At 40.8% G+C, this 12,081-nt stretch overlaps 1 protein-coding gene across 1 annotated transcript in view; it reads left to right on the forward strand.

The window, feature by feature from the left end:
- Nucleotides 1–12,081, forward strand: part of inpp4b (inositol polyphosphate-4-phosphatase type II B) — a 127,101-nt gene that overhangs the window by 13,388 nt on the left and 101,632 nt on the right. The window contains exons 3-4 of the mRNA XM_079219485.1: nucleotides 3,541–3,659; nucleotides 10,007–10,123. Of these exons, the coding sequence (XP_079075611.1) occupies nucleotides 3,541–3,659; nucleotides 10,007–10,123 (236 nt within the window). The remainder of the gene's footprint in view (nucleotides 1–3,540; nucleotides 3,660–10,006; nucleotides 10,124–12,081) is intronic.

The following is a 12,081-nucleotide window of genomic DNA, read 5'->3' on the forward strand; positions in this document are numbered from 1 at the left end:
AGTAAAATATACATTATATACTGTATATACACATACAGACCCCGGATGACGTCAACCTCATCAATGTTTCGTTTATTCTCTTTCATTACTCCTCCACTGGTTTTGTGGGAACACAGAAGATGTAGATCAATGCTTCCTAATCCCGGTTGTGAGGACTCTTGAGTGGTTTTAAATCTTTCACGGTGCAGTCACGCTGCTTTATAGCCGGGGCATCCAAGGTAAAATCAAACAGATGAGACGGCCACTACTTAAATCATCAATGGTTTTCAACCTTGTACAGAAAACCTAGATGCCAGATCTAATGGATCATAATCTTTATAGCATGACAAACTAAAGTAATAAGCTATAAAAAACGCTTATATGGGCAATAAATCCATAAAATATAAAAACCCACAATACCTAAAATATAGTCTAGGTAACAAATGAGTTTCTTCTGACAGCCTTCCCCTCTTTTTGTATCAGTAGCAGAACAGGATTAGTAATACATGTTTCTAGGTCTGCCTTGTAATGGCTGCACACACTGAAGTCCATTTACACTGAGTTATTCCCTTCATGATTCACTCTATTCTCCCCTGCTGTGGCGGTGCTCCTTATTCCCAGACTCTTTTACCAATCCTTAGATATAACTGAGGCTTAACCCGAGAATGTAGAGACATTTGTTAATGGCTTCAATAAAGCACTTTTCAATGTAGTATCACAAAATGAGATGTTTTATTTGGATTACTCTTAAGTAGGCTCATTACCAGACAAACCCTGGAGAATTAGAAATAGAATGTGCTTTAGTCGAATACAGTTGTCACATGGTTTGCATGTAATAGATGTAATATAACTCCTTCTAGTTTAGATCCTGACCAATTAAAAATAAATTAACTCAACATCGTCATTTAGTCATTCTGAGGTCACTTTTATATTCACTGATGCTCCTGACGCTCCGTTAACTTCATCTAAATCTTCCAGTAGTTGTTCTCTGTAAAACACAACACAATTTCACACAGCTTTCAATATGTTTTATGAATCACTATACAAACAATATCTTTAATTGAACCCTTTTGAATATTTTACAGTGTGTCAGCCAACCTTCAACCAAATATTTCTCTGTTGCTTTTGATGACTGTGTTCAGTTTCACATAAACTAGGTTGAAAAGGAATATTAAAGTCACAGATTACAAAGAAAGCTTTGAATTTTGTTGAAAGCGTCATTTATTCCTCTGCTTTGTGGCAAACACGTGTGTGACAAATTCTCATTAAATATTTGCTTTGTTTGTGTTGCTATTGTTAAATGAAGCCAAGGACACCTCGACAGTGCAATCAATATACCAGTGATTATGGAAAATGTCTGGTGCTGTCTTAGTTTTACAATAGGTCTGTGTGAGTGTGTGTGCGTGTGTGTGTGTGTGTGTGTGTGTGTGCGCGTGCTTGTGTGTGCAAAGGACGCCCTCGGCCTCAGACGGAGCACATTTCACAGGTTGAACACATGAGGCACACTGTCTGTTTTGCTGAATGTGCCCAAACCGATTTGCTGCGTCATTTTTTATTATTGTTGCTTGGCAACCACAAAATAGGTGCTCCCCAATAGTTAATAGTACAGTTTGAATTAATAAAAATGACTTCCTTGAAATATCAAGTATCGCACTAATTTGCCAGCAGGCCTGCTGTTTTCTGTTCAGATCATGATAACGACGCTTGGTGAAGTCACATAACCTCTGGTTATGCAGCAACAGTCGCCACAGAAGGTGAATCGGATTGGACAATGAGAAAAAAGCGCTGTTGACGTCAGGAGCTTTGAGTTTTTTCAACCCGAGGGGCTTCAGTGCTCTCCTGCTACAACGCTGGGTGCATAGAGCAAAAAAACAAACAGACTCATGCAAAACCCTTCACTCTCCTTCAAAACACTTACAAAAAAATATGAATCTGGTCTGTTCAGGGCCTTCTGCTGTGTACTGTTTGTGTCTATGTACATCTATGTATCTATGTACATCTCACAATAATAAGGTACAATTTGAAATCCATGTGCGCATTGGAAAAGAAACACTTTACCATTGTAAATATATGTATATGTGTATGTGTTTATACTGTCTTCATTATACTATCCACCACATTGCACTGCACCTTAACTGCTTCTCTTTTGCACTCTGGACAGATGCAAACTCCATTTCGTTGTCATAGTACTTGTGCAATGACAATAAAGTTGAACCTGAAAAGAAACACTTTACCATTGTCCTTCCCTCACACGTCAGAGCGAGTTAGATACACCACCTCTAAACCTGAGGAAAGAATGATCGACATTCTTTTGGTGTCCTGCTACTGAACCCTTCATTTCTTTCTGTAACTTTATTCTTGCTCTTCACACCCTTTAAAATTCCTTCCACAAGAAACCCTTTTCATCTCTAGTAGCTGTTCAGTTGCTTTAACCTTAAAATCAAGCCCATGAAGATGCAGCTCCACACACAAAAGCAATCTTTTGCCCTGGCTGTTTTTTTTTTTAATGGAATTTCCCCCACTGAGTATTATTATCCAGACTTTGTTTTGCAGGGTAATGTGTGAAACTGACCAGGCATTGGGAGAAGATCAATTTCTGTTTACATGCCAGAACTGTGCTGGGTAGATAGAATGCAGTGCTTGGCCAGGATCCAAGGAGGTTACTGAACACAAATCTGTCATTATGCTCCTCGAGTGTATACAAATGTTCATTAATACATAAATTCAGGGCCATATGGTCTAATTTACTCGGTATGAGGCTGGATGTTTTTATCGGCCTTCTATGTGAACTGAAGCAGATGTGAACAGAGGAGTCACATATTTAAAACTATCCACGGAAATTCTTATTTTCCCTGCACAAGGTTCAGTAAAGATCAAGGTTTTTTGTTGTTGCGTGATCTAAAGTGCACCTTTACTCCTGTATATGTTACTTTTTAGAGATAACAAGGATGTCTTGGTGCAGTAATGTTTTTCGCGGAAAGATGCTTTAGTTTAGCCATGATGGGATCAGCGAGTGTTATCTTGTTCGGGGGAATTTCTATTCAGAACCAGGAAATGTTGGTTTCCTTTAAAGGAATTGTGGGATGCAAAGTCGTTCCTGTCTTTGGAAGCCAGCGGGGCTGAGCGACAAGCTGCTTTTGTTGTTGGAAATGAAAGCCCTAATAAAACTGATATCTCTCTTCCAGGGGGAAATTCAACTGCCATTTTAATCAACTGCTAAGGCAACAATTTTGTCTCTCGATGTATATTTCATTTATTTCATCAAAATGTTATTGTGTTTTGAGGATGGGCCTCTGAGAAGTGAGGACAGCACATTTATTTTCTTTTTTCCTTCGTGCTGATGCAGCTGTTTAGCGCTTCGACATGTGACATCTAATCTGACGGGAGATATTTATAAATCCTCTACCTTAGCCGCTCTTCTGTTTATTTAACTTGTTTCTTTCTCATTGGTTGTCACATTCACCACACTCGGTGTCGTGATTTGTACGACTTCACCCCTCTCATCTTGATTTTCTTCCTCTTCTCCTTCCATCCTCTCCTCCCTCCATCGTCTCTCTGTAGCCTGTAATGATCTGGTGGCCTCAGGCAGTGACAGGAAGCCCAATGCTTTGGTCCAGGTGGCTGTCATAGATCCCCACAAGCAGCACCTCGTCTCCCATACCTGCACAGAGATAGTGGAGGTAAGTACACACACACACACACACACACACACACACACACACACACACACACACACACACACACACACACACACACCTGTACAGATGCATACATGCACTATCCTCTCTCTGCCTCTCTCCGACCTTTTGATGTTTGTTTTTTGCTGTGTCTCTGGGTCACTGGGTCCTTGTTGGTGTTCCTTCCAACACTGTCTGCCCTCCTTTTTCTCAACCATTTTTCCCCCCCTTCTGACTCATTGAACTGGAACAGACAATGAGCTTTTACTTTATATTTCCTGTGACAGTCCAGACATCTGAAAGAGTTGACATGTGGCTCTCAATCAGTATCATCCCTCAGTATGTACAGTTTGTGTTTGTGGGTTTCATGGTGTGGAAGTTCCATACAGTGAGAGTGTTTTGTGGGCTTTAACCTCTTTAAATGCTTCTTTTATTACCTCCAGTCTGACAGTGCTGTAGCCCTGGCAACTGTCACACAAGTTTTTTTGGGGGCGGCAACAGCTGCCCCCTGCCCCACTATGGAACACCCACTTACACACACACGCACATATATATATGGATACGCACAGATTATTTTTTCTTCTCTCCTCATACGAGAGCAAAGTTTCCTGACGCATTTTATTTCCCTGCTAATCCAGTGAAGCTACATATGTAGAACAGTCTCTTTCAAAGACTGCATTTGGACTGCTTTTCCCATCAGTCCTGTCAAGGGAACAGCAGTGTGTGTGTGTGTGTGTGTGTGTGTGTGTGTGTGTGTGTGTGTGTGTAGGAACACAGGATGTGGTAGGATACTGTATGCTGGCTCAGCCAGCTCTGCACACATTCTGAGTGCCGCTGGAGTTTTGATTTCATGGCTGTAACGTTCAGGATTTTGAGTAGGATCTGAGGATATGGACTGCTTTCGTCTTCACAAAAAACGGGTATGTGCGCAGTCTGTGTGATTCTACAAGTCTGTTTTAAAAGGAGAGGTTTGCAGCCTCATAAGAAATGTTTAAGATAGTCGAGGGGTTTTCTCTGCCATATAATAATTGTGTTATTCTGGGTAGCGTAATATAAATGAAGATACCTGCCATAACACATATGAGTATATTTAGCATGCCACACATAAATCGGATCAATCTGAGTAACATGAGAGTTATTTTGACCCAGAAGCAGCACCACATTGAACATATTAAATTTGACTTTTTTTTTTACTTCCTCCTTGAATGAAGTGTAAGTGTGTCGTTTAGAGGAGAAGAGGTTACTTATCCGGACAGTGGTAACCAGCAGGGTTTCATACTAATACATCTTATGAAAAGCACAGCAGCAGATGTTCATTAACCTGTGTGGCAAAAGGTGGACCTGTGTGTGTGTGTGTGTGTGTGTGTGTGTGTGTGTGTGTGTGTGTGTGTGTGTGTGTGCTGTGGAGCCCCACTGTGTGTGAATAATGCATCTGAAAACGGCTCAACTGCCATTTGTGTTTCTCCTGGTTGTCACATTCCCGGGATGCCTGTCCTCAACAGCTGCCGCCGGCTTTTGCGATTGGAGTCTTGGTTGCATGGAAGCTTGAGCATGTGACAGGCGTATTATCAGGACCCCACGGTGTATGATATAAGGGTTTCATTTAGAAGATAAATGACGGAACAAGCCCTCTTTACTCAAACCATGAATCACTAGTCAGGGGTCAGGTAAAAAGAACAGGATATCATTTAATCACATTGGATCTGGAATGTACTGCCCTTTAGTTAAATTACCTCACCAGGTGTTATTTATTGAAAAGGGCAGTTTTAGAGAATGCACTGCCTCTAAATGTATCTTAAATTATTAACAGCTACTGTAGCAAAACATAAAACACTCTGTTGGCTTGTGTTAGAAGTTGTGTGATCTGACAAAATAAAGGTATACTTAAAGGTCATTATGATTACTAATATTGAATAAATTGCTTTTACATTTAATATATGGTGTTATTATTGTTACAAAAACCGTAAAGTGCATTAATTTTTTTAACACAAATTTCCAAAAATAGGGCACTGTTAACATTAGCATATATTTTGTATTCCATAGTATTGATTCACTGTATGGTTTGAAACTGGATCACAGTGCCATATTTTCACAAAAGACCCTTTTTTTTATCTCCACAGACCGAGTGTTTGTCTCAATGTAAGTACTGTATCTTGATCTACTGTGAGTAAAACAGAAAGGACCAGTGACAACCGAAGAAGAAAATCTAAAGCCCTCCAAATCTCTTTAAAGTGTAACAGGAAACGTCTTCGACAAATTGTATTTGATGCTTTGAGACACAAAACTGCTATCTAACATCTCATAGGAAAATCCCATTCCTAAAACATGGGCAATAGACCCAAGGGTGGTAGTGCTTGAGGGGATTTGACATCGCGCAAAGCCAAGGGATAAAACAGCCTTTGATGTCATGCTAGTCAAGCGAAGAACCCCTGCCTGGAACAAGTTCAGAAAGTCTAGTCTGTCTGTCTGTCTCTGTGTGTGTGTGTGTGTGTGTGTGTGTGTGTGTGTGTGTGTGTGTGTGTGTGTGTGTGTGTGTGTGTGTGTGTGCGCATGCACAACCCAATCCAATCCAATCATGCATACACACACACACTCTCACACGCACACACACACACACACACACACACCCTTTAATGGCCTAAATTGGCCATTCCACCGAGGTTTGCAACCCAAACAAAAAGACAAGCGAGGGGCAGCTGTTTCCCAGAGCATATGTTGACCACTTGTATGACAGACTGGCTTACTTCTCTGCGTAGATGGAGACAGGCTTACCACTTTAGCTCATCTCAGCCCATCAGTAGCACTAAGAAGATTCAGCCACAGCTGAGGCTGCCAACCATGCTGGTAAGTCTGAATGAGGCCTATTCAGTGTGCCAGGGAGGCAAGTGTAAGGGCTTGTGTGTGTGTGTGTGTGTGTGTGTGTGTGTGTGTGTGTGTGTGTGTGTGTGTGTGTGTGTGTGTGTGTGTGTGTGTGTGTGTGTGTGTGTGTGTGTCTGTACCTGCACATTCTTGAGTATAATGGCTCTGTCTGTCTTTTTGTTTGTGCACAGTACTGGTATATATCCCAGCTTTGCACTAAGCTCAAAGCGGTGCAATGGTTTCACTGTGTCTGAACCCGCTGTGCTGAATCGGGCTGTGTGTTTTAGGATGTTGGCGTACACAAACCACAAAGCTTCGTGGCTCGCCGGCAAAATGGCACCAGGCATCAATACTTGTATTACCATGTCCAGAGGCTGAAACAAGAAGCGATAGACTTGTTTTATTACCCCTCCTTTGGTGTATGGACGATTTCTGAAGGATCAGCAGGGTTAGTGCTGCGGTGAGGTGGTGTGTTTGTGTATTCCCTCCGTGCGTGTGTGTCTGTGTGTGCAGTTGAACACATAATTCTGCCTTTGTGTGAACACTGCTGTTTTTAGCGCGCTTCACACATTGGATCCCAATCCTCCCAACATTCCTTTTTGTAGCAAAGGATTGGAGGCTTGATGGTGTCAGTCCTACCTGAGCTGCAGTCCAGGTCCTAAAATAACTTAAACTGAACAAATTCTCCAGCCAAAATATTGTTCAAACGCCCATAAAACTGTATAGTATTAAAAAAAGAGCCCAAACAGACAAGCAGGTCCAATTTGTCGAGTACCTACCATTGTATTGCCATTGCTTTTTTTAACTGAACTTCCACCGTGATCTTAATTTGTTTCCTTTAAGTTGATCTGCTCTAACAATGTTCCGCCACATTTGGGGTTAGAGAGAAATTCCCCTCTGTGGTACTGGTGGTACTGGTAATCAAGCCGGGTAGCGAGGTAGATAATGTAAGCGTAACTGCCGGGACAATGGTCAGGGAGGATCAACCAGAGTATTAGGATACAAGTATATACGTTGCACGCCAGCACCAGTGTGCAGAGTCGATGCCAAAGAAGGCGTAGACAATTAACTTATGTGTTGGAGTTATGAGAGTGTGTAGTAAAGTAGGTCTTCTTTTATCTTTTATCCGCCAATGTAGATTTTAGACTTGGCAGTAGTTCATGTTGGACACTGGTTGCCATTATGCGGACGAGCCATTCATTTAGCATTTGTTTTGTCCATCCAACAAACTGATGCAATGTTGAAGCCATTCGATGCAATAATCATTTCATGTGCAGGCAAGACTAACATCCAAGCATTGACTCTAAACCACTAATTAACTTACGTAATCAAAACGTATCAAAACATTGTATATTAAAATGTATTTGTGGTTTGGAGATTAGTTGGATCAAGTGATGTGCTTATAATTCAGTCAAGTGTGACTGTTTGATCAACTTTCAGAGAAATAACATTTAAATTAGGGACGCCAATACCACTTTTTTTCAGACCAAGTACACGTACTTCATCTGGGTACTTGCCAATACTGAGTACCAATTTAAGTACTCCATAATACCATTGCAGTTCTGACAATAACTTTGAAAACACGTTTTATTTTAATCAGATGTTCCTCACTTTCTGACCGTAACAAATTAAATATATGACATGATGCTGTTGCTGACATTTTAACATTCAACATTGTGTTTTCATGATACAGGGTTTGCATTTGGGATGTTTATAGTTAACCATGCTATAAGTTAAACAGTAAAATAAAATACATAAAAAAATATATATATTCATATTTAATATCTGGTGATAAATGATTTAACCTGTTTGTGGTTGCTGGGCGGCTTACTAGCCTGACGAGAGACAAACGTTTCCATGAAATGGTACAAGGTGCGTTTGAACCAGAGTAGTTTTACGAGTGAATGAGCACAGTGTTGTCAGGTCCAATACAAATTTTTATGATATACAATATTTCCAAAACATTGTCCAAATAAAAAATTTCAAGCAAATCAATGTTGAAATAACAATGCATTAACAAAATAAGTTATTGACATTCACATTTTAGTTTTACATGTGTTAAAAGTTGTATCTGACAAAATGTAGTGAAACAGTACATTACTGTGCACACAAGCCAGAATATTATACTTGTGATTTTCCCTACATTTGTCAACGACCAAGGTATTTATTATTGACTTCAGCCTTAATGACCAACCTTCAGTTGTTTACAGCGGTTTGTTTTGTTAACTGAAGGGTGTGATCATACATTCATACGTCTGCCAGTCTGTCTATGTCGGCCTCATTGCTGCTCACCAGTCTGTCCCCATGCGGTCCCAGAGGGCTGCATTCTAGAAACGCCCATCAGAGGAAGAGGAAGCCCCCAGTGTAAACACAAAGTGCTTTGAATTAGTTCAAGTAGACAACACCAAATTACTAAACAATCCTTGAGACTTCCCAGAAAATCCCCTTAGCTCCTGGTGCGATAAAATCTACTTCTATTAAGATTTATTGCAGATTAAAAAGAATTCCAGTACTTCTTTATGTTTGGGGGCATTTTGATTGTGAGAGACCGGAAAAGGTTCACCAGTTCCACCTGACTGTTTTTCAAATAAAAGTGAAAATTTGACCAGTTTCCTCACAACAATAATCTCCTGTGTCTCAATTACATTGTTGGAACAAGGCATATTACATGACACACTCCGAATTGTTCCCTTTTGTCAGAAGATTTGTAACAATTTTTGTTACAAGAATGTTTGTGACACAATATCTAGAGATTGGTAGAGAAACCGATCTCATTTCATGAGGTTCTCTCCTGTTTGACAAAAACATTCCTTCCAACAAGTGAAACAGGTGACATGCAGGGCCTCCCTATGCTGGCATTGCATTGGTTTTACAGAAGGTTTTACATTTAAAGTAAATACCAGTAACAACCTTGTAAAGACGTTTTTTTTTTACAGTGCAGTGAAAGCAAAGTCTTGAAAGGCCATGGCAAAACAAGTCATGCAGTTCAAAAGGCATGGAAGTTATTGGTGCCGAGTGCTTGAGTATTTATTTGCTAATGCCAAACAGCCTTCTGGTATGTTTGAAGACCCAATGCTGGCCACTGGGGACACTGGTTTAAACCCATTGCCAGCCTGTCGCTGTGCCAATTTACCCGACCACACTTGTTGCTCCTGACCTGCAGTCTCGGTTGGGACACTGTAGTTATGCCAGAGCTCCAGGTAAACCCACCAGGGTGAGCTCTATCTTCTCCTTTTTTTGTACCCAAGAGACAGCTGGGGAGCCGAGTGGAGTGGGGACAAATGCCGTGAGGAGGACGGACGGACTGAGCCCAGCTGTTTGGTTCATTCACCCACCCAAGTCTCCCTCCCTCCTTTTATCCCTTCGGCTTGCTGCTTCTTCTTCTTTTTTTTTGCAGTGCAAATGTGCATATAAGACTACACACCACCACACATGCACACACACAACACACATGTCTCACCCTGTTTCTGTGTTGTCCCTCTCTCTGACAGGCGAACAAAGACCCGCTGTTTCTGACGGGGGTGACCTTCCCTTCAGAGTATCCTGCTAGCCCGGAGACACTAGTCAAGCTAACTGTGTATGATGCAAAGGACAAGAGCCAGGAATCAGTGAGTGAACAGTTGTTGTGTTTCTGTGTGTTTGTTGGACGTTTGCATTTTGTGTGTGTGTGTGTGTGTGTGTGTGTGTGTGTGTGTGTGTGTGTGTGTGTGCGTAAGAGAGAGTGAGATGATGATAATGAGCGTGTTCAAAGCCAGCCGTGAAGCAATCATCCCACATGTGTTGGTTGTGCAGCACTGAGCTTTAAACTTTGCAGAGAACAAACATGAAAAGCTGTGAAAATTCTGCAGCAGAATCTCATTATGTTTATATTTGTCCTACAGATTTGAGGTGCAACAAGTTTGTTTGTTGATTTACAGCAGGCAGCGAATTATAGTACTCACTTAGTCATCATCCATTTGAGGCAGTCTCAGACACCTTCGCCTTGAGTTTTGAAGGGAAAGGGTGCGCAGCCTTCGATGAGCAACTGAGCATGGCAGCCCGTCATTCTCGTTGATCCCGTGGGAAAACCAGCCTGTACATTAGTGGGAATGGGAAAGAGAGCCAGACTTAGAATCCTGAATGGGGCGGGCCCTCTGATTCTGACATATAAAACAGACTATCTAACAGCCTCTCAAGTGTGGGTGTGTGCATGATCCTAATCAAGCACCCCACTCAACCTTGTGTGCCAAAATCTTAATTTGGCATAAGGTATTATGAAACACTCATGAGCTTTACGATGGATAAGGACACCATCATTGCAGTGGAAATATACCCATTAAGGCCTCTGATTCTGTGCCAGCACAAGTGGCACTAACATTTTTGGCGTAAGTTATCTTTTTGCTCTTAGAAGAGTATGACTGTTCAAACTATCGTCTGACTATCTTCATCCATTGCTTTAATCTCCAGATATCAACCCGAGATTGACTAAAATAGGAAGAGAGGCTTCTGTTATACCACTCTGGACATATTCTGTGTGAAATCATTAAGAATACAGGAAGCATCTTCAAGATGCATCCTAAACTTCATCAAACATCTGGGGACTTTTTTTTTTTCTTGAAGGAACTCCAAACACCATTTACACCACATATGAATAATTTAATAGAAGCTCTTAATTACTGAGGTAAAAACATTGTTATGGTTATGTAGTTGTAGCCTGCACAGCTTCTAAAATAACTTCCAAGCGATTTCTGACTCTGGAGACGTAATCTCATCTAAAACAGGGACTTCATCTGGTCTTGTATGTTTGGTGTGCAGTATTTTAGTATTTGGGTCAATGTATATTTGCAACTCCAGTAGACAGTATTGTCCTCTGGACTCCTGTCTCCTGGTAATAAAAGGACAGAGGGGAGCTAATATGAGGCCAAGACAAACTACACCTGTTGGTAATATATATTCGTCCGTAAGTAGTAATGGTTTCACCCTTCTGCAGCTTCTTTTCCAGATTTAGCCAGGATAGAGTTGTTGGCCAAATGTGCAAAAATTGGTTCTGAGCATGTTTCCTGAGTTTGCTTGCATGTAGTTTCAACAAATTTGAGGACGTTATTAGATCGTTTGATTCTTTTGAAATTGATTGATAACACAAACATGCTTGTTTTAGAAACACAGATGTTTAAAATGTTATGTTTAAAAAAGGAAACCATATTGAATGGAAGACATAGCCAAACGTATTCTCCACTTGTACAATACGTATTGTAGAGTAGTTCAGTTTACCTTCTCTTTTACTTGAGTTTTCTCATGTAGCACACCATGTACTTCCATTTTTTCGGAAATAGCATTACCTTTTTATGCGTTTCATTTGCATCTTTGAATTCCACCTTTAAACTTAATCCCAGATAGAATTTCCTTAAAATGGGAACACAATGGTTTATTCTAAGGTGTGAATTGAATATTCATGTTGAACAACACCCATGTGAGCTCAACACTGTATAAACTCTCCATTCATCCCACAACTCCTTCCTCAGGGTATTTCTTGAGTTGTGTTGTGTTTTGCAGTGTGTTGCCACCAGAGGTTTTACTAAACAATATG

The sequence above is a fragment of the Taurulus bubalis genome (assembly GCF_910589615.1).
Source record: "Taurulus bubalis genome assembly, chromosome: 6".
NCBI classification, from domain to species: domain Eukaryota; kingdom Metazoa; phylum Chordata; class Actinopteri; order Perciformes; family Cottidae; genus Taurulus; species Taurulus bubalis.